Source organism: Cinclus cinclus, chromosome 9, assembly GCF_963662255.1.
Source record: "Cinclus cinclus chromosome 9, bCinCin1.1, whole genome shotgun sequence".
Classification (NCBI taxonomy): Eukaryota; Metazoa; Chordata; class Aves; order Passeriformes; family Cinclidae; genus Cinclus; species Cinclus cinclus.
The window spans coordinates 1,263,648-1,290,629 of record NC_085054.1 but is presented as its reverse complement, the minus strand read 5'-3'; the positions used below and the strand labels follow the sequence as shown (position 1 = coordinate 1,290,629).

The 26,982-nt window shown below is 37.5% G+C and overlaps 1 protein-coding gene across 2 annotated transcripts; it reads left to right on the top strand.

Annotated features, from left to right (window-relative positions):
- Positions 1-444: 444 nt before the first annotated feature.
- Positions 445-26,742, top strand: RFTN2 (raftlin family member 2). Of its 2 annotated transcripts, none has more exons than XM_062498511.1 (9): positions 445-592; positions 5,468-5,651; positions 7,565-7,676; positions 9,587-9,899; positions 12,805-13,005; positions 15,310-15,431; positions 16,538-16,641; positions 22,192-22,270; positions 26,473-26,742. In XM_062498511.1, the coding sequence occupies exons 1-9, from the start codon at positions 454-456 to the stop codon at positions 26,740-26,742; spliced, it is 1,524 nt and encodes a 507-aa protein (XP_062354495.1). In that variant the 5' UTR covers positions 445-453. The 2 variants fall into 2 exon arrangements, with proteins under 2 accessions (XP_062354495.1, XP_062354494.1); XM_062498510.1 differs by having other exon boundaries at positions 454-592; positions 9,587-9,908.
- Positions 26,743-26,982: the final 240 nt, after the last annotated feature.

Here is a 26,982-nt window from a genome sequence, read left to right as displayed (position 1 = left end):
AGTAATAACAGAGAAGTTTCTCTGTAACTTTCTTTTTCAGTTCTTCTTCCCCCCTCGCCCCCCCTCACCCGGTCAGTCTAGAAGGACAAACAAAGCACTCTTGGTGTCCTCTGCAAGAGAGCACTGATAGGGGCTGGCTGTAAATTGACGTGGCATGGAAAATCTCTGCTAGTTTGGAGCAGCTCTAATGTTGCTGCGAAATCAAGCCTACTCTTAACCAAGTTTGTAGCTTGAAATTATCACATGCTTCCTGCTTCTATATTAAAAATGAATGGAAAGTACCTTTGCTTTTTGGTCTGGGAGCTGGTCTTCTTCTCTGTTTGGATTTACATCTAACAGAAAAAAAAAATCAAGGGGAATTACTTGGTTCCTTTTTTTTTCCTGTAGTAGGAGCGACAGATCTTGCTGCTCCCCCCACCTTTTCCTGCGACTTAATCACTTGCAGATCTTGCCATGGGGTGCGGACTGAGAAAGCTGGAAGACCCAGATGATAGCAGCCCTGGAAAAATCTTTTCTACACTGAAGAGACCACAAGTTGAAACAAAGACGGATTCTGCTTATGAATACGTATTGTTGGATTTTACTTTAGAAGGTATTTTTTTTTATGCTGTATCTTTACTATTCTGAAATAAGAAAGAACAGGTTTTAACTTAGTTTTGTCTTGTTTGACTTCCAGTAAATCTTAGGCGCTTTTATCAAAGCTAGCCAAAATATAAGACTTTTATTTTGAAACACAAATCATGACGAAGGTTCTTACTTGTATAAAATTACAGTGGAAACTGCTGAAGTATTTTTAACAGCTAAACCCTCCAAATTATACAACTGTCCTCATTAAGGAAGCTGGCTAAAAGCTGTTAAAAGATTTTTCCTATTTTCCTGTGAGTCAGATGCTGCCATCCGTATTCACTTTGAATAATGGTTGTCTGAATTCAGTGTGACGGTTCAGAAAATACACTGTGCCTGAGCCTTAATTGAATAACAATTTTTTAAATGCACTCGACTTCCGAAAACAGGCTGTCATTGTCCTTGTTACTTTATGCAGAAGTAAGTGTGTTCTTTAGTTGTGCATCAGGAGTAACTTCCCCTCTTACGCCCACCGCAGTCTCTTGATAGATGTTTCTGTAGAAGTCTGAGTTTCATCATACTTTTTTGTCCAAAGGCTTTACTTGTAGTTGTTGAATGGCCTTTTTAAATTGTGACTGAAATGAAACAAAATCTGTATGCATAGCTAGAGGCAGACAGTGCTCAGTGGGATACTTCCTTCCCGAGGGTGTCCCATCTCTAACAGAGCAACTCCCTGTTCCACAAAGTTGAAAACATAAACAAGCCCAGATGGCTGCCCTCAGAGAACAGACAGCTCAGTTTTACACTCACTCTGTAGTAACTTGCATTTTGCAACAGCCCAATCTACTGGTAATGCTTAATAACAGGGATTTGAAGTAAATGCTGTTACTAGAAGGACTGGATAAAGGGAAGCAGTGTAAGTGTAGGTCTTACTGCAATTACAGGAACTTTTTCATAAACAAAACTTGTCTTCTGATTAGTTTTAACTGTTGTAATATTTTCATTTAAGATACAGAAGTCTTTTCAGTAAAAAACTGCAAGGTACTAATAGAAGATATATTCTGCCAGGTTACTGTACTGGAAATCTAACACTGCTCTGTTTATTTACAGTAAAAGTTTCTCATTGTCTCTTTCCTTTTGAAGAAACAAAACTGTTGAGTAAGTAGTGGTAAGATGCTGGAAATAAATCTAGGTTGCCTAATGCATACATGGGTTGCCTACTAATCTACTGATATAGAAAGAATAAATTTTTTGGAAACTGAAGACCATTCAGTGTTCTTAAATAGCCTCTGTTCAAGATAGTTCTGCTGTGTTTTCAAGTTACAGTTTCTAGTAATGTTATATAAGTTATTTGTTGTAAAGGTCGTTGTAACTTTTTAAGTAAAAGCCCATCAAACAAGTGCAATTAAAAGTGTATCTCTGTTTTGATAACCTAGCAGTACAGCAGTAAAGATGAGTTTTCTGTTGTCTGATAATCAGAATTGCTTTGCATCAGTGGAATTATGAATGTTAAATAACTGAGGTCAGTTTCAGAAGAGTTACCTCACTCTTCATTAGGTTTCTCACTGGAAGTAAGGGGATTTGTAAACACAGTTATCTTTCTGTTGAATGCTTCTAGTTATGTGTGTATATAACCTTCAAATATATTTTTTGAAGTCCCTGTTCTTTAGAACTAAGATGAATACAGAAGGAAGACATGGTGCATATATATACTGTCTTGGAGGCATTTTTCAGTTCTCAGTGTTTCTGTAATTGGGGGATTGGCTCAAGTACTGTGGAGAATATATTGAGCTTTTTTCTTTTTTCCTTGTACTTCAGTCAGCTTGCTCGTGTACTTGTTGCTATTTGAATATCCTTTGGCTAAGTTAAACTAAGTGAGAGCCCTTTATCACTTCAGACCAAAGTTTTTGCTCTGCTGTCAAGTTGTGTATTTATGGCACTCATCCTGCTTTGCCTATTTCCAGAGCAGAGCCTTACCCTGCCTAGGGGATTTGTGTGCCTGAGTGATTTCTTGTCACTAGATCTTGCACTAAGTAAAACAGAAAATCTGCACTTAATAATGTTTTAATATCTTACAGGAAGCCATGTCCTGCATCAAGATAAAAGCAAAGCAAACATAAATGTTATTTCAGTTCAGTATGCCATATTCTGTGCTTTATCAGATATATGCAATGTGAAGTCAAAATGAGCCTGCTGGAGAGACTTTCAGCAGTCCCTGACCTTCTCCCAGGCTATGATGCAGATTAGGTCAACCTTGCTGTAGTCTGAATTTGCTGGCTGGAGTCCCTATGCATCTTAACTAGTTATTACCTGTGCACTGAACCTTGGCTTCTCCCTTCCTGGTCCCCAAAATGCTCCCATCCCTACTGTAAAAAATTGGCTTTGAGTTCCATGGAGGATGATGTCCATCAGGGGAATCGCATACAAGAAAATTACAGCCAATCTTTTATTTTGGTAGAACAAATAGTACAAAGAAAAGGGAGCACTGGACTCTGAAGTGTAATTTTGAATGTTGGTCAATGGTTGTAAATTCCAAGGTCTCAGTCGTGAGGTATACGCCAGTCAGGCAAACAGCTGCTGTTTTTTGAAGTCAGCTTAACCAGAAAGTAGGGATAGTTTATATATTTCTACTAAGCTGAATGCTTAGGCTTTTTCTACTACCCTCCTATTAGGGAAAAGAAGAAATATTGATGCAGCCTGCTGAGATGACACGCTCTCAAGTCCTTGTCACTCTGAATGCCAGTATGAATATGTATGAAATGGCTGTTTTGTTATCATCTTCAGTATTCTGCATCTAAGGCTTACTGTGCTGCTGGAAAGTTACTGCTACAGTATTTTGGCTACCTGTTGAGAGCACATCAGGAAGGAAAATTTTCTCATGCAAAAGGGATTAAGACATTTATAAAATCAGGGAAGTGATGATGATATTGCATCATTCCTGCTTTTTTTGGCCTGTGGGCTGCAGAGCAGTTATTTTTCAATACATGTGTCTCCTGGATTTACAATGGGTGGAATCATGGGATGGTGGTATTGCTAACAAAATATCATCTAATTGCTAGCATCTAATTGCATCATCTATTGCTAACAAAATATCATCTGTTTACAAAAGGGGTGCTGTGATACACTGCTTAAAGAAAAAGTACAACAGCCCTGTCCTTATGACTGAGAATATCTGACAGCTTAGTTTAATAGATTGAATTTGCTGGTTATCAGCAATAAACCATCAAAGTGTATATTGGTGATAATTTTTGGTAGTGACAACCAGAGTAGGCCACCATTCCTTTGTCCCATTAGTAGAAATTGGTATTAAAAAGCATTTGAGTGTTGTGAAATACTATGGTCTGATAGTTTGTGGGTTTTTTGTGGTCTTTTTTAAAAAGTCCTCCATAAGTGTAGGTATGTCAATATTGTCCTCATTTTATAGTGGGAAAGCAGTATAGAGAGGCTTTACAGAACGCTGCTTGTGAAGCAGCAGAGTTCTAATTCAGTTTATTAAAATCAAATATTCCTGCAAACTAAGGAGTCAGATCTCTGGTTTATGATAATTTAAAACAGTAGGGTAGGCAAACTTAGTGACTTGCTTTATCTTAGGTCCTTGAATTCCTTGCTCTAACCAGCCTGCACTGTAATGCAGATAGACAAGAGAAGGTATGAACAAGAAATTAACAAAGTGATGAGAGATTTATTTTATGCATTTTTAAAAAATTACAGAATCAAAAGAGAGTTAGTGTATTTAATTATTTTGTGTGGTTTGAAAGAGAATGTTCAGGGCAGCACGGTGAAGTACTTTGTATCTTGGAAGAAGTGTTGTGAGATCACTTAGTTTTGATTGAGACATCCTTTAATGCAGATGGGCACTGGTCTTAATGCACAGAAAGTCCTACAAAGAGGGACCCATCAGAATCCAGACAAGTAGGCTGCTTGGAATGGGGGTCACCAATAGACCAGATTTCCAGCCAGGCTGTTTTGTTATCAGAGCTCCTAAGTGCAAAGGATGAAAGCTTTGGCAGATCTGTGCTGGCATAATTACTCTGTTTGTGTATGAGTATTGATTTCCTGCTTTCTGGGAGCATCTAGAGTTCCAGCTGTACTTGAGACAAACAGGAATTACTGACCCATCAGACTGACTGTAGCAGAATGTCATCTGTTAGTAGTGTGGAATCTTTCTTTTCTCTGCAAAAGCTGTGGACCATTGAAAAAAGATTCTCCAACAAGTTTTCCCATTATCTCTGTAGTTTTCCCTAACAATAATGTATTATCTAATACAATAATGTATTATGTAGGTGCTCCCTATTGATGCAAAATGCCTACACACACTGAGAGGGACCCCCCCTTAGAAATCAGTGACAGCACAAGCTTACTTAGGTGGTGTGTAAGTCTATTGAAAAAAGGAACTGGGACTGTCAAAATGTCAACTGATACTCCACAGATCATTTCTAAGGAAAAAAAAAAGTTTCCTTTTCAAAAGAAAATGAAAACAAATCAGTTGTTGTAGCCTTAAATGTGTTACGTGGACATTTACCTCAAAACTAGACTTGAGGGATACTGGATCAGTATGTTTAAGGCTTTGGCTAGACAAAATAGTTGCTTTGTTAGGTTCTGCCCTGTTATGTGTTTAGATGTTAATGCAGCTTTTAAATCAGCTTGGCAGACCTTGATCAAACAGAAAATGTTGGCAAGTATGTTAAAAATAGATCATATTAAGTTGTAAAAATAGGTACTTGAAGTAGTTGAATAGTGTTGAATCATCCATGAATCTGCTTTTTCTTTTATAAATAGAGCTGTAGTTTTAATAAATGCCTGGGGATAGGTTTTGTGTGGTTTGCATAAAAGGAAGTCACCCAAAATGTTTATAGATGTACACAGTATCACATGCTTCTCTTCTGCTTTCAATGCTTTTTAGCCTCCTCCAATCCAGAAGTCATCAAGATCAGTTCTGTGTTGGATATAGCATCTCGGGTGGAAGACTATTACAGCAAAGGCTATATTGTAGGAGCTGTTCATCCCATTATGCTGCCAATTGGACAGAGAAGGAATTTCCCTGCAAGTCACATGTATCGAGTGGTACTCTCACGACTAAAAGCAAGGTACCAGTGAAATAACTTGAGTACACCAATCCTTTACTGAAGCTGTTTGTGAGTGGACTGCTTGACATTCATTAACTTATCAACTTGGAATGAGCACCTTAGATTAGCCAGTTAGTCATGTTTTTAATTAATGCTAAGCAATAAGCTAAAGTTTCCTTTCCCTTAGTAAATACACTTTTGATTTTTGTAAGGATAACATCATCTGTCTTAGAACTTGTAGCAAATAAAAGATTAACCAAAATACTAGGAGAGTAATAAGCTGCTTTAAACTATCTTATGCATGATTTTTCTTGGTTTTCAAAACTTTTGTCCTTTCCCAGGGAAAAAATGACATATTTGCGAATTAATTTATCAGGGATGGTTTGGTTTGATTTTTCCTTATTAAGAAGGAAATCATCATTCTGGATCAGAGTCATACAAAATCTTTGTTTTGACACTGAGGGAGAGGTAAGAGCTTGTTTATGTTCCAGATCCATGGTCTTATTAGTCCTGTTTTTACTGCATTGTAATCACCATGTGATCCTAAGGAACACATACAAAGCAATTTACTATTCATTAGTTCCTTTGAATGCAAAGAAGATAACTTCTTGTTCTTATTTTGAATAACTAGAAAAGTGGATTTCTTACAGCATTAAAACCTGTCAAACTTCCCCTACTCTCCTCAGTCCTTATGTGATGCACAAAGGTTCTTGCCTTTATTTGTGGTCTGGGTGAATTGGAAGCTGCCTCACTGCCACTCCAGTAATGCTTTCATAAAATATTCATCTGAGAGAAATTCTCAAACCCTTTGATTAAACAAGCATTGTCCAGAGTATTTGCTGCTCATACAACTTAACCTTTAGAAATTCATCTGCAGACCAGGTGAATGTTCTTCTTGTGGGCAAAAGGTTGAGCAAGAAAGCAAAATGCTTGCCCTGGAGTTGAGGCTTCCAAGACACTGCCAGCACACAGCTCCCACAATTTGCCTTATCCCTGTAGATGGGGCATCCTTTGGAAGTTGTTGTTTGGCCCTTAAGGCCCTTGAATGGATGAAGGATGAGACTCTGTAGCCTACGTGTGAAACTGGTGTAGGTTCCAGTTTCCTTCCCAGGTGCCATATGTACCAAGGCTGGTTTTGCTGTAGGCAAATATTCCTTCTCCAGCTACTGTTTGGAAAATAAACTTTTATATTGGAATGTGTCTAATTAATATTATTTTCTAAATTAAATTATTATACAAAGGAAGCATCCGATGAAATCCCATTATATTATTGGCATATGCAAAATATTGTCTTGACTAATAACACAACTGGCTTTAGATGAAAGATGAGTACTAATCTGTAACTTTAAATGGAAGTTAGAGTTTGTCAGCTTAAATATGAGTGATTTAAACCTTATTTAACCCTCAGTAAGTGTTTTTGCACTGTATTCCTAGTATTTGCCTGTACTATTTCATTTAACAGCTGTAGTTCTGCTTCAGTTACAAAAACTAAGCAGCAGGATGTTAACAGTGTAAAAGGACCATTTCTATTCATGGTGTTTTCTACAAAACTGAACCTGCTTTGTGCTTCCTAAATTTATAGTTTAAATTTGCACGTTTTGCATTGTCAGCGATTTTTGCATTTATTTATTTATTACAAAGGCAGAGCTGTTTGTCAGTAAAGCACAATTTCCAAAATACCTCTCTGCGTGGTCTTCAGATTAAATTTCTGTTAAATATTAATATCCCTATCCTGGCATTGAAACACATAGTACCTGCCACTTTGTGTAAGAAACAGAACAAAACACTGAAACCCACTGAGTTATAAAAAGTATGAAGAAGCGTTGTTAGGGTTTCGTTCATAACTATTCCAAAAGAAAAGAATTCTATATGCAAGCATTTGCTCAAGTCCGCAGCAAACTCCTGACAAAGACTGCTTTCTTTGTGTGTTCTAGCCAGAAGCATGCAGCACCCAGAGGACAAAGGCATCCCAGGCTGGTGATTGAGGAATGTCCTTTAACATATGAAACACTGACAAATGAAGTCGTGAAAGAACTGCTAGAAAAGGTAATGGAGGTTTTTTCCAACTTCTCTTCAGATTTTTTGTTTCTGTCATACATGTGAGTTACAGTTAGCGGTTGTCATTTTAGTTTTGTGTTTGTTTTATAGAAGCTACAAAACTTTTTTCAAAGTGAGAAAAAAATTACTTACTGTAATGTAGGACTAGGTATCTCTGTGAAGATTTGGAAGTCTTCACTGAATGCAGAATCAGGCTCAAGCTGGGTCACTCTTTATAAAATACTTGTATGGTATGTGAAGTTTCATGGTTTTTCTGAGTGAAGTACCCAAGAAGAAATGTTCTCTTCATTCTTTAACAAAAAATGCAACATGTATAGAAACTATAACAAATATTTACTTGGCACAGCTTTTGAAAACATTGTATAGTTACAGTAAACTTCTGTTGGAATGCAAGTTATAGTTCTTGTTCTTTTTGTGTTTAACTTCCTCTGCAAACTTGAAGACTTTCTGAAGCAGGAAGCTGTTGTTATTACAAGAGTTAGTGATATCTTTTACATTAGTTGCCAAGGAGGGTAGTAGAAGAAAAAGCATATTGGAGATCTTTAATCATCTTTGAAATTTCAAGAGTTGTTTATATTTTCTTAATGGTTTGTTTTGACTTTGTCAGGCGTTTCAAATTTAAAATGTGATTCTATTGAGTTTATAATGCATATACCTTTTCCAGGTTGGTGGTGTAGTGTACCAGACAAAGATTAGAAGGAAAAACACACTTGAAATGAGCAGTGATGGAGTCTTGGAAGCCTATCTGTTACAGAAGTAGTGTGTGAGAATAATTTGATCTCAAAATGCTCTCACTTTTAAAAGACGGAGCCATTAATCCAGTCATATCTTAGTACTTTTTTTTAAGATCTGAAGCAATAAGACTTTGTGGTGTTTCAGCAAAAACATGTTGTCTGTTTTCTCTGTTGCTTGTTAAATTTAGAACTATTTTGGTTGTCCTTGAAGCAGCAGCTCTGTATGTATAACCACAGTGATTGGCATATTGTATCATTGCTGAACATAAATAATGGCAGTAGATAGACTGAAGTGTCACCATCATGATATTAAACAGGGATTGCAGTACCATCAGGTGTTTGACTTTTATTCTCTCTGGGAATTAATAGTTTATGTGAGTAATCTAGATAAAGATCCTTCCCCCTCTGCCCTCACTTAATCCAGTACTTCCCCTGTGATGTCTCCTTTCTGAGCTGAAGCTCAGAGTCTTTACCTGTAAAGACTTTACAGGGGAGCTTGTAGTACAAGATGTCACCGGGGTCACCTTCCTAAATGGCAGCACTCCTTAACCCAGGAAAAAACAGCACCTCCAAGAACAGGCACATCCCACAAGTGGCACGGATGTTACAGTTGTGTTTTGAGACTTCAGTGCAGAGAAGACACCACTGGCTGAAATGAGAGAATTTTCATTTGCTTCTAGCTCCCTCCTTTCTCTGCTCCTCCACTATCCTCAGTAATAACAAAGCTGGGTAGCCTCCAAGGGAACCAAAGGGTAATGGCTCATGGCAAAGATACTTATGTAGTATTGGAGGTGGTTATTTTTAGTATGACTGGCATCACATATTTAGGGAAATACTATTTATTGCTCTACTATATTGCTTATCAGTACAACACAGGAAACAAAATACTTTGAGTTTGTTCTAAATGAAGGATTTTGTGTACTCTGAAGTCAGTACCAGTGTTGGCCCCCTTTCTTGGCCTGACTCCAAAGACATGCTGGACAACTTCCATTTACTTTGAAGCAGGGGCAGCATCAAAGACAAGATTACCTTCTGTAATACAGTGTTATGCCTTTATATCCTGAGCAGTTTAGTAATGTGATTCATGTATGTACAAGCTTTAAAGAAGAAAAAGGTCCATGTAATTCTAAAATGACTTTGCAGCTAAGTTTATTTGTATTGCAGGTTAATGAAGCTGCTAAAAGAGGAAAGAAGTTTGTGGGATTTATAACACAGCATTTTCCTCAACCTAAAACCTGTAATGGAGCAAGCACAGGTGGAGGTGCAGAGCTGGAATCAACGCTGGGCAGAAGAAACAGGGAGCACAGAAGGGAAAACTTGGATGAAAACTATAAAAACTGGAATGAAGGGACATTGAGCGGTCACTGCTCTGAGAGTGGGCTAGAGGAGGAAGTGCACGGAGAAAGCAGACTGTTAGAGGATTCAGATTGCCAGTTTGCAAAAGAAGTCAGCCCTTCTAGACCACAAAAAGGAGATGGTAATAAATGCTGCTTGTTTGTTGTAGAAGTAAAGTATTTTATTGAGTTGTTGAGGTTTTGGAAAAAATAGAATAGCATTTTCTGTCACATCAAATGCTGGTTTTGGAAGATTCCTCTTCACGTGCATATGTTAATGCATACATATTTCTAAAAGAGTTGCCAGTAAAAGAAGCAGAAGGAATACTTCTGCTTTATGTATGTGAGCTGTAGTAATATATTAAAATGATATATCAGTTTTCATATAGGCTATTATAGAGGTGCTGTCAGAATTCTAGTTTGCAATTTAAAGAAAAAAAAAAAGAAAACCACAAACAAACCCCCCAAAATCACCCATGGTGGCTTGAAATGTGCTGCATATAGAAAGGTTTTTCACTCTATATGTGTGTAAGAAACATGTGGCAGTAAAAATCCTTCCTTTTAGTAGGATGCAGTTGTTACAAAATATTTTCTGCAGTGCACATGTAGTTTTACTTAGTATTAAATTATAAACACGTAATGATTTCCAAGTATATGTTATGATTCCAGTTGTGCCTGTTTCAAAGCTGACAACAAAGAGAGCCCCTTTCAGCTAGAGCCAGAATTTTACATGCTTCCAGGCAACTCACATAATGTAGCAAATAAATCTGTTCATAATGGGTTTTTTTCTGGCTAACCTGCCTTCAAGACCCGTCCTGAAAGAGATCACTGAAATTAATGCATTGACCATGAAATCGAAGACAATAGTTGTTACAAAATTAATTTCTTAGAGAAAAGTAAGCATTAGAAGTAGAGGAAGAAAGAGCATAATTGAAAAAATGCTGGTGCTGTGATAGACAGCTTAGTTGTAGAAAAATGAGGTACTTGGTGTAATCTCTGTAAAAAAATGTCCTGAAATACTGACTTCTGGTACTGAAGTCTCTAAGGCCTCCTGGCTGCTGAGAGGAGAAGGTAAAAAGGAAGTAATTGAAGTCAGAGAACTAATGCAGGACAGTATTGTTTGGAAAGCAGGCAGCATGACACTTTGATGTCAGGCTGCATTCCCTGATGAGCCAGACATGTTTTAATTGCTCTCTAAAGCAACCTTTTCGTTTTCCTGTTAAAGCAGCCTCTCCAGTTTGTAGACTGTGAGAAAAATTACTCTAAGCACAGAGATAATCAATGTCCCTCTTATGTTTAACACTTGAGTAAAAGCAGTTTTTCTACAAGTGAGCATAATCTGTTAAAGCTTAACTCTTTTCTTATTTCTCTTGAAATAGTGGATTTGCTATGTATAGCAGAATAGAAGTCCTTTAAGGAAGAAGTGGAAAACTCTTGGTTCTGTTCAGGAGCATTGTTTGTGCAGGCTGGTGTGACCAGGTAGATCAGCAGCCAATGCATCCCCTACATGTAGTGTTCTCAGAAAACTTCAAAAAGCTTTGGCAAGGTTATGCCAGGCTTCTCTACACTAGTCAAATAGAATATCACTGGAGTTCATAAGATATAACTTCTGGAAACGTTACCAGTATGTTTTATGTAATCATCATTTTGAAATTTTATGTAATTTTTCCAAGGCAGTCTTGCATATGTGTAGGTATGTACTGTTATGCCAGTGTGCCATTTCCATTTAACTCTGCTCAAAAGAGGCAAAACTGTGTCCAAGTTACAGATTTGGGGATTGTAAGTATGAATTTTTACTGTTATGTTGCTTTTTTGAACTATTCTATTGAATTTTGACTATAATACATTGCTCACAGAGGTGAATTTCTGGTAGATGAGAGGAACTGAATAGTTGTATTGGGAAACAGTTTTTTTTTCAGAAGAATAAGGGATCTCATTTAATATAGGGGAAAAGAAATTAAGGTTTGTTAGGATAAACATGCCTATTCTTATGTAAGCACCTGTGAAAGTGATAAAACTGTATAAAAAGAGCCACGTCTTGCTGAAAGTTCAACATTTTGTTCCAGATTTGTCTTATTCTAGGCACCTGATGTCACCTGCAGTGGGTGTAGTAACACTTCTCAAAGCAGAGAGGGTTTCTTCCAGACAGTGCAGATTACTTAAGATACAAATCCTATTTTGGAAATGTCTCTGTTTCTGGAGCCTAGAGAGACTGACTTCTTAACTGGGGTCATATAAGCATATTCCTTTGTTTTGACAGTGTGAAAACCTGAGTGTTCAGAGGTTGGTTTGTGTTGATTTAGGCTGCCCAGCAGTATTAGGCAATCTCAGAATATTTCTGTGCAACTGCTTTATCCTCACCAGTGATACACAAGTGTAATTGTAGAACACAGTCATATAGTTAGGATTTCATAACTTGTACCAGTGATTTCCTGAAATGCTGTGGATATGTCAGTTTTTAATGAGTGCATGCTTGTGACTGGCTTTGTTACAGTGCTGTATTAATACCTAGACAGAAAAACAATTTGAGGGTATGTTGGTTTTGTATCCTTAACATGCACTGATCATCAGTTACTATGGGAAATTTCTCTGTTTCTGTAAGCAGCTAATTACACTGGTACTTAACTCAGAGGATAATGGGTAAAAATCAGTACAAGGCATTCCTTGTATTTGCAAGCTTAGAAAATTGTCTTTGGTTTTTATAATTGCAAATATTTATAGCCAGAAATTCCAGAGTGGCAGAAATGAAGGCTGTTTCCACTGGGTTTTTTCTTAGTCCTTATATGTTTTCTTTATGCAAATCTCAATTACCTAAAGAATTCAGTGACAGCCCAGCACTAATAAGTTCACATTTTCCTCATACCCCAAAGTGTACCTCCTCTCATACCCTGTCCTGAGTGTGTTCAGGTCTTAAGCAGAGCCACATTAAGAAACAATTACTAAAGCTGTTGCTTAGAATTAGAAAATAATGTTGAAATAGGAGATTAATAATATTACTAATTTTGGAGCACTGTCTTTGAGGTTCATTCTTCGTTTCTCTCTCCTTAGACAAGCTCTATTCAGTCTTCAATGTTTTTGATGATGATTCTACCTGCTGGACCTATTATGAAGGTGTTTTGTCTATGAAAGTTGCAAGAAAAGGGCCAGTTGTTAGTACACTGGAAGCAGACTGGCTAGAATTAACTACATTTTATTATAAACAAGGATTGGCCTTAGTTGATTCTTTTGTACACTGGGAAACTTCTAAAGGTGAGTACTGTCCCAGGATATCATTAAGATTTTGCTTGTTTATGTAGAACTACATAACTTGAAAAAAATTATATTTTGCTTCTTGGTGGGAGGGTATTTATGTAAACATGTTCAGATAGATCTGTAACTGTCCAGAAAATAAATGATTCCCTTTTAGGTATCAGATTCCACAGATTTATAATAGACTAAGTAATGGAAATTTTTGCTTTTTTTAATCAAATTGACAATTTACAAAGCAGAAAACTAAAGTAGCTTTATAACAAAACAGACCTTCTGTGCTAGTTCTTCTGGTTTGGTTTGTGCTTTTTCAAGGAAAAGGCAGTGGGATGAAAAGTATTTAGAACTCTCAAACTCTGTTGCTGGTAAAATATGTAATTGAGAGATTCATTTCCTTTTGAACTGGATTCGTCTGAAAGCCAGAAGTTAAAAGCGAGCAAAAAACAGTAGGTAGCTGCTGCTGTACAATTACTTGGGAAAAAAAAAAAAAGAAAAAGTGAAGGAAATGGTAGTAGCCTAGGGGTACAGACCAAGACAAACTGACATTAATAAATTCCAAAGCAATAAAGTATTTTCACAAATGTTGTTTGATAGCAAACCTACACTTTATACTTCACTAAGGTGATGCTTTGGTTGCATTTGCACCTGTCTTGCTTGTACTAAGTTGCAAGTTGTTGATGTTCCTTTAGAATTAATTCTTGCAGTGTAAGAAAGCAAAATACAAGGTTGCAGTAAGGAAAAGCCCTGTCAAATGTTTGTTGAAAAGGTTTCTGGGACCTTAAACAGTTTTTTGCAATGCTCAGGATGATTAGCTAGTGCAATAGATAATTAATAATGTCTTAAAGTGGCTTTCATTAGTAATTCTGTCTGCTTTTTTACATTAATTACAGGAGGAGGGTAAAATTACTGTCAGTTTGAATAGTTGTTATATTTACTATGCTTTATGCTTCTTTCTGATAATTTTGATTTAAAACAATGTGCACTCCCCTTTGCAAGGCTTGTATTATCGAAGGCCTGAAATTTTAAAAAAACCTGCAAAACATCAGATCTTTGCAAGTTAAATTATGATTCTTCAAAAACAAATGCCTGACACTAATGACAGCTCTTCAGTTTTCATTGCTCTCCACGGTTTTGAGTGTGAATCACTGTGTTTCTGTAGCTCTGCAGTAAATTTAGTGACTCAGAGGCACAAAAGCTCATCAGTGTAGATTTCCTTCTGATGGAATTTGGCAGCTAGTCCTTCTCAAACTGCCTGTCTTGTGCACGTGAACAGTCTAATGCCACAGTTCCTAGCAAGCATCTTTTTTACTCTGAAACTGTTATTCCCGTTCATTTAAGTCAGTGCAAGAATCAGATTTCCTTTGGTGGAGGAGAGGTGAGAATTCAAACTTGCAGTTTTCAAGATGGAGTTTTTTAGAGCTGGAAAAGAGCTCTCTGCAGATCTGTTACAGTTCACTGAAGGGTGGTTTTGGCAGCTGTTGACATTAATCTTTGCAGCTGTTGTCCAACAACAGTTTTACAGTCTTCCCATTTCCCGCAGAGAGAGCTTTCTGCTCTTCTCTGCATGAATAACTCCCTGTTTTTAATACCCAGGTAATAACATACCTCATCCAGTATTGGAGGGGATTTCATGCTGCTGTTCTGAGGATTGCATAATTTTGCCATACCAATTCAGTTTGTTGGACAGCTGTCAAGATAAATCTCCACAAAAGGCTTCCCAAAGGCTGTTAGGAGAAGCAAAACCATAAAATGAACCATTTGATGCACAGCTTTAGTTTGGGCCAAGCGGATGCTACTGGGCTTTGACATGTGAGTCAGGGAGTTGTGCTCTGAAACTTCCTTCCCATCAGGAATCCTCCTACAATTACTTGTTTCAGGCTCTTCCTGTGGCCATTTATGTATTTAAGTAGCCATAGTTGAGTTTTTCACTTCATGGTTCACTCATTTTTGTGCTCTCTCCCACGACACCAAAAGCCACATGGCTTGTCAGGAGAACAATACTGAAGTTGAATAAAAAAGGGTTGTGCTCATCCTCTGCAATGGATACGTTGAATATAGGAAACTGGAATTCATACTGGAGTATGGAAGGGGTTAATGCTTTTGAGAAAGTAGTTAATAGTTCAATTTGTATAGAGAAAAGAGATTTTAATAGTAAGTTGAATTGCACACTCCATAAATAACCACAAATTTGAGTTTGCTGAGTCATTTAATGTTATTTTAGAGGACTGTTCAGTGAGAAAGAAACATCTTGTGTAAGTCTTGGTAATCTATTAACCTAAACCTTAATGCTTATGTTTCTGTCCACAGGGGATTATTTGCCCAAATCTTTAGAAGGATTATTTATCTATGAAGAAGAAGGTGCTGGGGTACCAGGTTCTAACAGGAAAGGAAATGATGCAATAGTTGTTGAACAATGGACAGTCATTGAGGTAAATAGGTGATGATTTAGCATTACTATTTCCTACTTGTATTTTTCTTTGTTTTTTCCTTTAGGATGCTGGTATCAGTGTTCCATAAACATTCAGGATGGTTTCCTGAAGTCACCTGCATAGGCTTGACTACAGCCCCAAAAATGAAATCAGATTTGTGATTGGGCATTGGTAAATGTGTATAAAAGAAATATGCCAGAGGAATTCTGTCCTGACATTTGTAAATATTCATACCAACAAACACAACTGCAAAAGAAAATGTCTTAAGGGTTTTTTTGTGTGTTCAGACCAATTTAGGTCTAATTTCAGCAAGTATACATCACATTGATAATGTGAAGTATTTTTTTTAAGAGGGGGAGAAAATAGCTAAAAGTAGAAAAACAATAAGAGAAAATTGTTAGTGAATTAATTCAGGATGATATTCAGATACGTATTTTTATGAAAATGTTCCTGTTAAATAGGAAAGATTTGGGTTTCCTAATAAATTTGCATCTACTGCTGTAGTAGGTTACAGCAATAAAATTACTTAAATTACTCTTTAGTAATATTCTAATCTTTTAGGATTATTGGTATGAATAATGTCTGAAAGCAATTGTTGTTGGATTAGGTCTTACTTTTGAAGTATCCAATGATAAATACATTTACCAGTGTGAAAAAAAATCAACATCAGACTAAAAACATGTATATTAAAAAAAAAATAAACACCACAGCCAAAAGCACACACCAAAACCTTAAGTATGTAGCTAAGTGAGGTGCTTATTTTTCACATGCGGAGTAAACAGTTTAAAGATAACAGTGCTTAAAAAGTTTCAGGCACTAATTTAGCAAAGTGACAAATTTAATGAGTGAGATATGCTTTGAATTATGTCTTGATGAGTCAGGGCTCATACGTAATGTTAATAAATTCTGTTTCTAATGGATTTTGTAGTCTTCAACTTTACAAGTTGTGTTCAGTTTTGGATAATGAATCTCCATCAAACAGCAGCTTGATGTCATCTCAAAGTATTATCTCATTAAAAGCGAGAGGGGAGGTGTTGTAATTGTATAGAAATGCAAATAAAACCTGTACAGAGTCTCTTTACTACTTTTTATAATTATTAATGTAGGGGTGTGAAATTAAAACAGATTATGGACCTTTACTGCACACGCTGGCTGAGTTTGGATGGCTCCTGACCTGTGTCCTGCCTACACCAATTGTACGACACGACAGGTACTCCGACTATTGGTTACAGCATTTTTGGTGGGAATGGCTGAGAATTACCAAATAATCACTTGGGTACTTAAATGTAAAAGGAAGAAAAATGCCTATGATGTTAAATGTGTGTAAAGCCTAAGGGATAAGTAGCATTTTCATGGAGTGCTTTGCCACTTGTGCTTAGGACTACTGATTTCAGTGAGTCTAATTCTTAAATTTAAAATACATTCTGTAAACCTAAACATGAAAGATTTTATTTAGGAAACGTTTTAACACGTACCCAGTCCACAGCAATGGGCTTACTCATGCTTCAGCTAGAAACAAGTGTTGAAATATTTCACTAGTTTGGGACCTTGGTGGATGACTGATTTAGACTATGGAAAAAGTCATGTTGTCACAAGACAGTTATGGAGCATTTGTTACAAATTAGGGCAGAGAATGTGCTAATCCAGCAAGTTATTGAGCTGTTTCTTTTCTCTAATTTAGACATTATGGTTCACTTCAAATACAGTACCAGGGAACTGGATTTCAGGTCTCTAACTGTAATACTGATTTAGAGCATTGATGGGACTCTTTTCTGCATAAGAAGAGCTAAATTGCATGGATTCCCCATAAGGTTCCAGGTTTTTTTTTCTATTGACACCCCCACCTCCCATCCCCCCCAAAAAATAGGTATTCTGGCTTTCATCACAGTATCAAGCTAAAAATGGCAAATGAAACACTAGACCAAGCATTCTTAATGCCTCACTTCTCTCCTCGTTTTTTTTTTTTTTTTTTTTTAAAGATCTCCACCCATTAGATTAAGATTGCCACACTTCAAAAACAAGCAAATGTACTGAGGCAGGGTTTAGGGCTCATTAACAGCTGTGGAAAGAGTGGATGACTTGAGTAATCTTTGGATCCCAGACCTCACTGTGTTAAATCAAGACAGCATGAAGAAGATGTGAATGAAAGCTTCTAAGAAATCTGCTGCAAGAAATTTAACCAACTGGTTAAATGCAAAAACAAAGAAGTTGTGGGAAAATATGGCGTACTCTGTTGCCTTATTTTTATTTTTTTTAGGGTTTCTGGTTTGTTTTCCTCTGGAAAAAGAAGCAGTTTCCAGAAAGTGAAACAAATAGTTATCCCTTAATTTCTTCAGTAATTTTGTAGTCCGAGTGTATTAGCTTTGCACATGGAGAGTTATAGGCTATATAAACTACTGGGCATGGTTTTCATAAACAGCTGAAATTTTGGCTAAATCTTAGCGCTTGAGAGTAAGTCTTCAGAATCTGGGTATAATCTCTGAAGAATGCCAGTGAAGAATGGGAGGGAGATTTTAATAGTCGTGGTGTGTTCTGAGTCATAGGATGAGAGAATATTTAACTTGCAGCCTTTTGTGTGCCACAAGCAGTGTAGCTGCACCCATCCCCGCAGGGTTTGGACAGCAGGGTCAGCAATGTCCTGAGCAGCTGCTGAGTGACACTCTGGGAGCATCAGCCTGTCCTTACAGCACCTCAGATGGTGCTGCTTTGTACCTCCGAGATCACACAGCAAAGGCAGGGCCCACTAAAAGAGGCAAAGTGCTGTAATAAGAAAATAAATAGGATGTAGTGCTGCAGGAAGCATTAGCAGATTGATTAGGCTGGAGCTGGTCCTTGAATTAGTGAGAATGTATCAGGAAGGTACTTGGGTCTCAAATAGTGCTGTATGCCAGATGTGAAACAATCAGAGCATTAATAGCACTGCTCATGCTAAAGGGGTTGTAGCCTAGCCAAATCTGAAACTGGATGCATTCTGTATCCACACTCTAGAGTAACTCAGCCTAATAAAAAACATTTGTTTTCTGGCCTAAATGGTTGAGTAGCAGTCTGTATGGATTGTCTAATGCTTGGTGTATCCCACTGTAGCTTGTGAGTTACTCTTGGAAGAAATAGGATGAATCATGTTTTGTGTGCCTGTAGTACATTTCATACACAGCAATTCAATTTGCTTTAAAAAAGGAAAAAAGCTTATGAACAAGAATTCCTAATTAGGAATTAAGAATTCATGAGAATCAGAAAATGACTGTCTTCCTGTTCTGATAGGCTGAGTAGTGATTGATAACTACTATTTTTAGGCATTGATGTTGGTATTTAAATAGGAGGGGAAATTCCTGGATAGTTACTGTGTGTCTGCTATGAAAGATGCCATTACTGTGGTAGTGTTGGGTTATCCAAGGAATGCAAAAGTCCTAATAAAGAAGGACACTTTATGCTGCTCAACAGCTGTTTTGTTTTTTTTCCCAGACTTGAAACTCGGAGCTCAAAACCCAGCCTGAATATTAAGAGGCTTCAGAAAAACTGAAAAAACAAAATAAGCAACAATTTGGGATGATTTGACAAAATTATGTTTTAATGTTTATTTTTAAAATAGAATTTGTACATAGTATTTAAATAAAATTTTATCTATTATCCCCCTTTTTGCTCACTGTAGTGCTTCTCTCTATTCTGTTTTCCTTATCTCCTAATTTATTGCAAAACTGTCCCTCGGATCTTTTGTGAGTATCTAGAAAATACTTTGCTTGTAAATTAGTGGCTACTGCAGCTTTTAGTATGATATTACCATGAGTTTGTAGAAGTCCATACATGTTGGTGGTTGAAAATTAGCATTCTCTTTAAGGCTTTTTAAATTTTTCATTGACTAGTAGATCCTTTAAGCCAGGACACTTAGTATCCCAGGTTGATGTCTGTCTCAAAACTGAAAGTCTAGATACTACCCAGTTCCAAAGGAGTGCAAATTTTATTTTGAGAAATTTAAAAAAAAACAACAACAACAAAAAACTGAATACATGAAAATACAATTTTCAGAAAATCTCATCTAACATCTATTCTAAGTGCTTTTTATATTAAATGTTCATGCATTTTAAAAAATGCATCTGTAAAAACCAGAGCTATTGGCAGTATCACTGAGCTTGTAGCCTCATGGTTGTTTTGGAGGACTTAAACACAGACATGTAAGAGGACACAGTTTTTGCCTATACAGCATAAGCAGACAAACAAATTGCTGGTGTTTCAACAAAAGAGTCTCTGTTGCTCTTCATGACTCTTGAAAGAAGAGACAGGAAAAAGGCTTCAGCAGCCTTACTCTGCAGTGACCTTTGTTTCCCTTCACTGATTGCTCTAGTCCCTGAAAATGGGCAGAGCAGACAATGGGCAATGCAGTGCGAAAACACTGACTTTATGTTTATTAATTTATCCTGGCTCACTGCTTACTCTGTGTTTGCAAAATGCCCTGACTTATGAGGCAAAGAGGGAATGTAGAAACGTGAGGGAAGCCATGGGGCTTCCCATGCTCTAAGCACTTTTTCTCATTTAAATTCTGTGGAAATCCCACTGTCATTCAGTTCTTCGTGAATTAAGCTCATAGCAGCTTTGTCGTGTGAGGCATTTTAATAAGGTCAGACTTAGAAATCTGTTAATTTCCTTCTTGTCTACTCAACATCGTGTCCTTTTTCTGTTCTAGTAGAATTTGTACAAGCTGTAGTTTAATGTTTGGGTTTTTTTTCTTTTCTCTGAAGGAATGCAGAGACACTGTTACAAAATAAGCCTTAGGCTCTTCCCCTGCCAGGGACTGTGCTCAGCCTTGTTGCTTGGAAGAGACATTTTTCAGTTGATCAAAAGAGACATAACTGAGGCACAGAGAAATACCTAGCCAAGTGGAATAAGGTTGCAGGATTGCAGATTTCCTAGTAATGAGACAAAATCTAAACACTTTTAATGAATGCAAATGCTGAGGTAGGGACCCTTGGAACAGGAAACGATGTTAGGCATAAGGAAATTAATTCATTTGTTCTCCTCCATTTTTGTTTTTCCCACAAGCTGGAGTTTTTAGTTCTCTGTTCTCATCCAAGGAAGACGTGCAAAGATATGCCATGACCTGAATTCAGCCAGACTGAAAGGAAGATTGTGAGGGACCAAACACAATCACAAATCTCTAATCATCACTAACTGTTGATCTGAGGGGCTGTCTGTGCAGAGAATAGTGTACTGGTTTGTGTACTTCCTCAGAGCCTACTTCCAGAAGCTTTACTAGGGCAGGCTGTTGACAAGCTCTTCTGCTCTCACAGGAACAGTTTTAATCCCTGTTTTTTCTTGGAGCAAGTCCCTGATGTAAAATCCAAAATAATTTTCAGTTATGAAACATGCATCAGTTACCTTAACTTAATGTGTGTGGTTGTTAACCTTGTGACAGATGCATACTGAAGTAAAAGCTTACATTGTTTTAGTAGTTCTTTATGTAATGTTATGCATAGTAACAGTTTTATGATTGATAGAATAGGTAGAATCATAAATACTTGAAATGAACTCCCATCTCTCTGGTGTTTCTATTTTGTGCCTTATATTTAGTGCACTCTTAAATCTGTAGTCACCCTTTTGCCAAACAGTTTCAGTGTTTTGTCTTTACATGCTTAAAAATCTTACTGAATACTGCCCAGAAGCAGCTGGGGGAGAAGAGCTTATAAAAATGTAGTATTTGATATTTAGAACACAGGATTTTTTAAAATCTTCTCATTCTAGAGTTCTCATCTTGAAATCGTTTCGCTTTCAGTGACGTGGAGTTGGGGTTTGTATTATATATTCTATCAGTGGGGTGGCATGTATTTCTGGTGGAAGGGTGATGGAAATACATTAAAACTTAGAGGATATATTTATCACCACTACTGAGGGGGTGTAATGCTTATGAAACATCATATCAGTAATACCTGGTCTGGGGAGCAACCTCACTTGTCTTGTTCATTTTTCTACACTTACTCCCTTTTGGCAAAAACCCAACACCTTTGCTTTATCTACCACAACAGTATTAGCATCTGTAAAAGTTGCAGGACTGAAATTTCTCTTTTTTTTCCCCGCCCCTTTATTTTTCTTACTAAATGGTTCTGTTGTCCTGCCTATGCCAGTACCTCCCTTGTACAAAACACCTGGTGTCATTCATCTCATTCTTAATATAAAGCTTATTAAAACTGAGCTGAAGCCCTTTAGGTGATGAGGCAGCACGCTTATCCTGCTGTGTCAGTGAGATGACATTTTGCAACTTCTGTTTAGCAATAAAGAATGTTAATTCCCAAGTTTCATACCACTAAGTATTGAGAGATTTGTTGAAGCTGTGGATCTATTAAGATTTGACCTGGTTGTTGTGACATCATAATGTGTTGCTGTATATTTAACAGTGAAGCTTAAGCTAAAAAAAAAGAACAAAACTTGTGGAGGTTTGCTTCAGACATAAATGTGCAGACTTGGATTAAAGTAAGAGCTCTGATATTTAAACTTTCAAGAGCACACATGTTAAATAATTCCAGTCATGGTAACACAAGTTACTGGTCTGTCCAAATTTTCATGTGCATCACCTTAACCCAGTTCCATGCTTCTATTTTTTTTAAAAAATATCACTATAGAACCATTGAGGAATTGATAAACTGGATAATACTCTGTATGTAGTCTGTCCTCTTCACACTTGTGGTCTTTCGCCCACCTTAAAGTTGGCTTTGAATATGTTAGTGACAATTATTGCCTTTAAAACATGGAAACTATTTTCTTTACATTTTAGTGAAGGAAATCTGGCCACAAAGCAAGTAATTTTTCTTCAGAGACCTGTTATGTGGAGTTCTGCTGTCCAGGCACCAGAGGTGAGTAACACATTTGTGGTATTAATATAAAAAAATTCGTGCTTCACATAATGGTAAGATACAGAGACAAACTAGACTCAGGATTAATGGGGGAAAAAGTGGCAGAACAGGGTTTCCCCTCAAACAGGTTAGAGTTTGTGGATGTTTTTTGCAGCTGGATCACATTACTTTTTTCCTCAGCAGTTATATTTCAAGCTATGGAGGAAAGCATAAGTATGCTAAAAACCTGTTTTGTGCTGAGGAATTACTGTGTCTCAGGTGAATGAGGTTGGCTATGCTATATTTCCTTGGGAGTTTTAAAAGTTCTGATCAAAATCCTGCATCTCTTGTGCATGATACAGAAACCTCTTTTGACCTTCAAAATGTCTACTTTCACATTTTTAGAAGCAAGGAGTATGGAGCTGTGCTGTAAGGGATACTGTAGTCTACAATGTTATCAGGGTGGAGGGCTGTTGTTGCATGAAAAGGTGTGACAGAGATAGAGGCTTTACAATTCCTGCAGCTGAATCTCAACAACTCGTTGTCCCTTTTGAGTGGAGCTCCCATAACAGTAGTTCTATCAGCTGCTTTGAGGATTAATTGATTGAGAGTCTCCACATTGTGCTCAAAATCAGTGTCACAATTACTGCACCTGCAAAGTACTACAGTAAGTCCTGCTATACCCAGAGAAGAGTGAGCTCCTCTTCTGACGGACTGTGATGGGTTTCCATTTTTGGTTCTTTCTTGTTTTCAGTGGCTGGTCAGCCTTTCTCTATTCAACATGTCTTTCCTGTGATAATCTTAAGCAGTTAGGAAAGCTATGAATGTTTTCACTCATGTCCAGCAGCAGAGTAGTAACTTTACAAACTCATTCAAAGCATATATAATTACATGGCAGTGATACCTAGCTACTTCTTTCTCTATTTGTATGAATACTTCCATAAGTCTCCAAATTTCTTGCCTTTGTATATGATCTTTGTGCTTTTTACTGTCTGTTCAGTGTGTTGCCATAATCTGTGTTTTCCTTTGTTTAGTGTTTGTAAAATATACTCTTCCTTTTTTTGTTCTTCTCCAGGCTTCTGCTTATCTCCAGCCTAACTTCCTTCTCACTGTGTCCCCTGATAATTAGTACTTGCATGCCTGGAAGAATTTGCCTTCATTATGCACAGTTCAAGTCCTGTTTTATTGTATTTCTCTCTGCCACTGTCTCAATTCCCAAATAGTTCTAGTATGCTGTCATTTATTTCTTCATTTTCAGAATGGGATCTTTTGCTTTTTTGCTCTTCAGTGTTCCATGTAGTCTCCTTTGACAGTGTCTTAATCCCTCTCCATTCATACCCTCTTCTAAGTTCTGCCAGCAGAATTTTTCCCTAACCACCCTCTGTGTTGAAAGCTCCTCCAGCTTTTATCTTTAAAACCTTCTGACTTTTCTCACATGCCTGACTTTGTAGCTGTTCATTTTTTTCCTAACACATTTCTGAAAGTATGTTTTGGACCACAATTTTTGATAGCAACTTGGTAAATATATAAAGCAATATCATGTCAGTCATAAAATAATGCTTTTCCTGATATTTTTCCCTTGGTGATGCATAATGTTACTTCTAACTATGTGTCTCTTAAAAGGCACCATAACTGCATGTTGGAAGTTGGATTCTGCCAAGAGATGCAATACAAACCAGTTCTGTAAAAGCATCCAGTCTGATGAACTGATGAATCTTTGAGACATGGCTTAAATTAAAAATAGGAAATGTTGTACTCACTGTTTAAATTATTTCACCCTGTTGTGGGGTGATGAGCAGCCTTGGGTTATACAAATAAAATGTGTTTTGTAGTTGTTGTTTTATTTTGTTGGAATGGGAAATGTTTGACTTAAGCATTAAACATACTCAAAGTAAACAAGAAATAGCTGATTTATAGCCATTTACATCAGGATTTCTGTGTTTGAAACCTGAAAAAAATGTGCTTTTTCAGTGCCAGTGAGTGTTTTGCTTCTCTACCAGGAAATTTCAGTATGCTGAGATCATTTAGCTTGGGATAAATAGGTAACTGGGGCTGAAGCTGAAACATTTAGCAGAGTTACATTTTCCTTCTGTTTTGCCAGTTATGTTGGTTTTCCTCATAATTTTCATTTATTTACTTTATTGCTTTGTTTACCAAAATCTTTGCTAGCTTTGCATTGAGTGCCTAGGTTTCAGGAGTAAAACAAGCTATTAAATTTGAAAGCATTCCCTTTTGCTCTAGAAACTGTAATGTTGGTGGGGGAATTGAGGTTTTTACTTTGGTTGTTTTGGTTTTGTGGAGGGTTTTTTGTTTTCTGTAACTTAATTTGAAATGTCCCCTGGACACTGATGACACAGCTGTACAACTTTATCAAACTGTTGCAAACATTTTTGTAAATGCATTTAATTCCTGTGATTGTATGTTGTTGGTCATGGCATCTTCCTTTTCATTTGTACTGTGTATCTGTTCACTGATGTTCATGTTTCATTAAAGCTGGTGTTAAAATACTTCACTTCCACAGCTTAGGATATTTTTGAAACAGGAATATTTCAGTACCTCAAGTTTAAGTAAAAAAAAAAAAAAAGACCACATCACAATTTACGATTATTTAAGCATGCAAATGTTCACAACTTAGATACCTTAAGAAGAATGCTGCTAACAAGGCTCTTTCATTATTGAAATAAGAAAGCAGCCTCATCCAGGCCTTCTCATCACTCAACTGCCAAGCCCTGGTCACATCACTTTCCAGGTCCCCCCAGTGCAGCAGGTCTGGCCATGAGGCATGTCCAGCTGTTGGACTTCTGTCACTTCCATTCTGGAAAATGGCAGCACAAGAGTATGAGGTGTTTTCTGTATTCAAGGTAGTTTTTTAATTGTTGGATTGAATTTAGCATTTCCATTCCTGAATTAAGTTTTGCTTCAGTAAGAATTGAGGGAAACCCCCCATTACTTCTTCTCTTAATCTCACAGGGTCTCTTTCCTGAGGATGGAATATGTTATGTCCTCACAGCTCATCTCTCTGCCTTGTATATTTGTGGGGTAGTGTGTTATGGCCTGGCTTATGGTTTATGTGATAAATAAACCTTGGGTTATGTGATAAATAACCTTGGGTTACAAGGGCTGTATCCTATCTCAGTGGACTTCTTGTTTGTCACATACCATTTGCTTTTTTAAGAAAGGGTTCAGAGGATGAGATGCAAGGTTGAACCATACAGTGCTTGAGGGGATTGGTTTTTTCTTCTTTCTTTATTTCCCTTAAGCAGACTTTTCCATCCTCTTACTGTGGCAGTCAGGCAAAACTTACTTCCTTCTGTTTCTCCTGAGGCAGTGCTGTTTCCCCTTGTCTAATTTCCCAATGTCCCCTGTAACAGCTTTCCTGAATATGTTTCCTTTAGCCACGTGGGCCATTGTTTTTTCTGATTCAGAAGGATTTGAGAAAAAGCTTAGCAATGTACAGAAGGGGGACACAAACTTGCCAAAGCATGGTAAAAGTCTGTGGAGTGTTTGGGGTTTTTTTTAAGTGTCTGCACTGTGTCCTTCATGCACTCAAATGCAGCTCTGTGCTGAGGCTAGATTCCCTCTTAGCTAAACTTGCTCCTTCTGAGAGAGCAGGGCAGTGTCCCCTAGCAGACATCTGCTGTAGCTGTGTTCGTGCTGGGAGCAGGGCTCCAGGCAGCTGGCTGGGACACTCCAGCCTTGCTGACCCTGCTCCTGTGTGACTCAAGGCACTGGCATTGTCTCTGGAGGTGCTACATCATCACAGATCTCGGGGTCTCGGGTAGCTCCTGATGCTGAGCTGAGATAAACCTTTTATTCATTGCTGTGTCTCAGACAACCTTTAGCATCGTCTGCTAGGTGTATTGTTTGCAGAAATCACAATCTGCTTGCTTTTCTTTTTGGCACTGTCAACCATCACTTCAACAGGAAAGATGTCAGGCAGTCCCAGTACTAATGTCAGACTGTACTTACACTGAGTTTCTCCTGTGCAAGGACCCTGTAGCTCCCATTTCAAATGGCTGTGTAGAGCAGCCACTGCCTTCTATCTGCATAGATTTACCATGGGAATTGTAATTGCCTCCTCGGATAATGGCATATTTCTTGAGAATTGCACTCAGTGTTAAAATGCAGCTACACTAAATCTGTTCATGATTCATTGCAAAGTGTTTGGCTGGATTGGTTTTCCCCTAAGTAAGCTAAGATTTCATTATCTTCTTGTTTTTCAGAGGAAATCCTTAAGACAAGAGACTGGGGAAGAAAAAGGCAGACTGCCCAGCAGAAGTGTTGGATCAGATACAGCCACTTCTTGCCCCATAGAAACTGGACTACCACCTGACGAGTTTCACCTATCTCCTTCTAAACAATATTGGATCAGGGAGGGATCCTCCCATTATGGAGGCTTTCCAGGATTCAGTAGCAGTGATGGAGTGTTAAGGGAACTGGATGATGGACAATTTGATCAGGAAGATGGAGTCACTCAGGTCACGTGTATGTGATAAGTAAGTAACTGCATCGAATGGACATGTACATAAATCACCCAAATGGATTTTTTTTAAAAAAATTACACTACTTTAAACACATTGGCATAATCCTATGACTCTTCCCAAACTCCTTTTGTATTTTTGTAATTTTCCATGTCATGTTAATCCTACTGTAGTAATAATACTACTGCAAAATAATTTTTCTGTCTGTCTTTAATAGTATAACTACATGACTTGGGTGCTCTGCTAACTTGT

What these genes read in the sequence shown, in the direction of transcription:
- RFTN2 (XM_062498510.1), top strand. Translation starts at nt 454, where the DNA reads ATGGGGTGCGGACTGAGAAAGCTGGAAGACCCAGATGATAGCAGCCCT. An exon ending in AAAAGGAGATGGTAATAAAT is followed by an intron (nt 9,909 to 12,804) that starts GCTGCTTGTTTG and finishes CTCTCTCCTTAG; the next exon opens with ACAAGCTCTATTCAGTCTTC. An exon ending in ACACTGGGAAACTTCTAAAG is followed by an intron (nt 13,006 to 15,309) that starts GTGAGTACTGTC and finishes TTCTGTCCACAG; the next exon opens with GGGATTATTTGCCCAAATCT.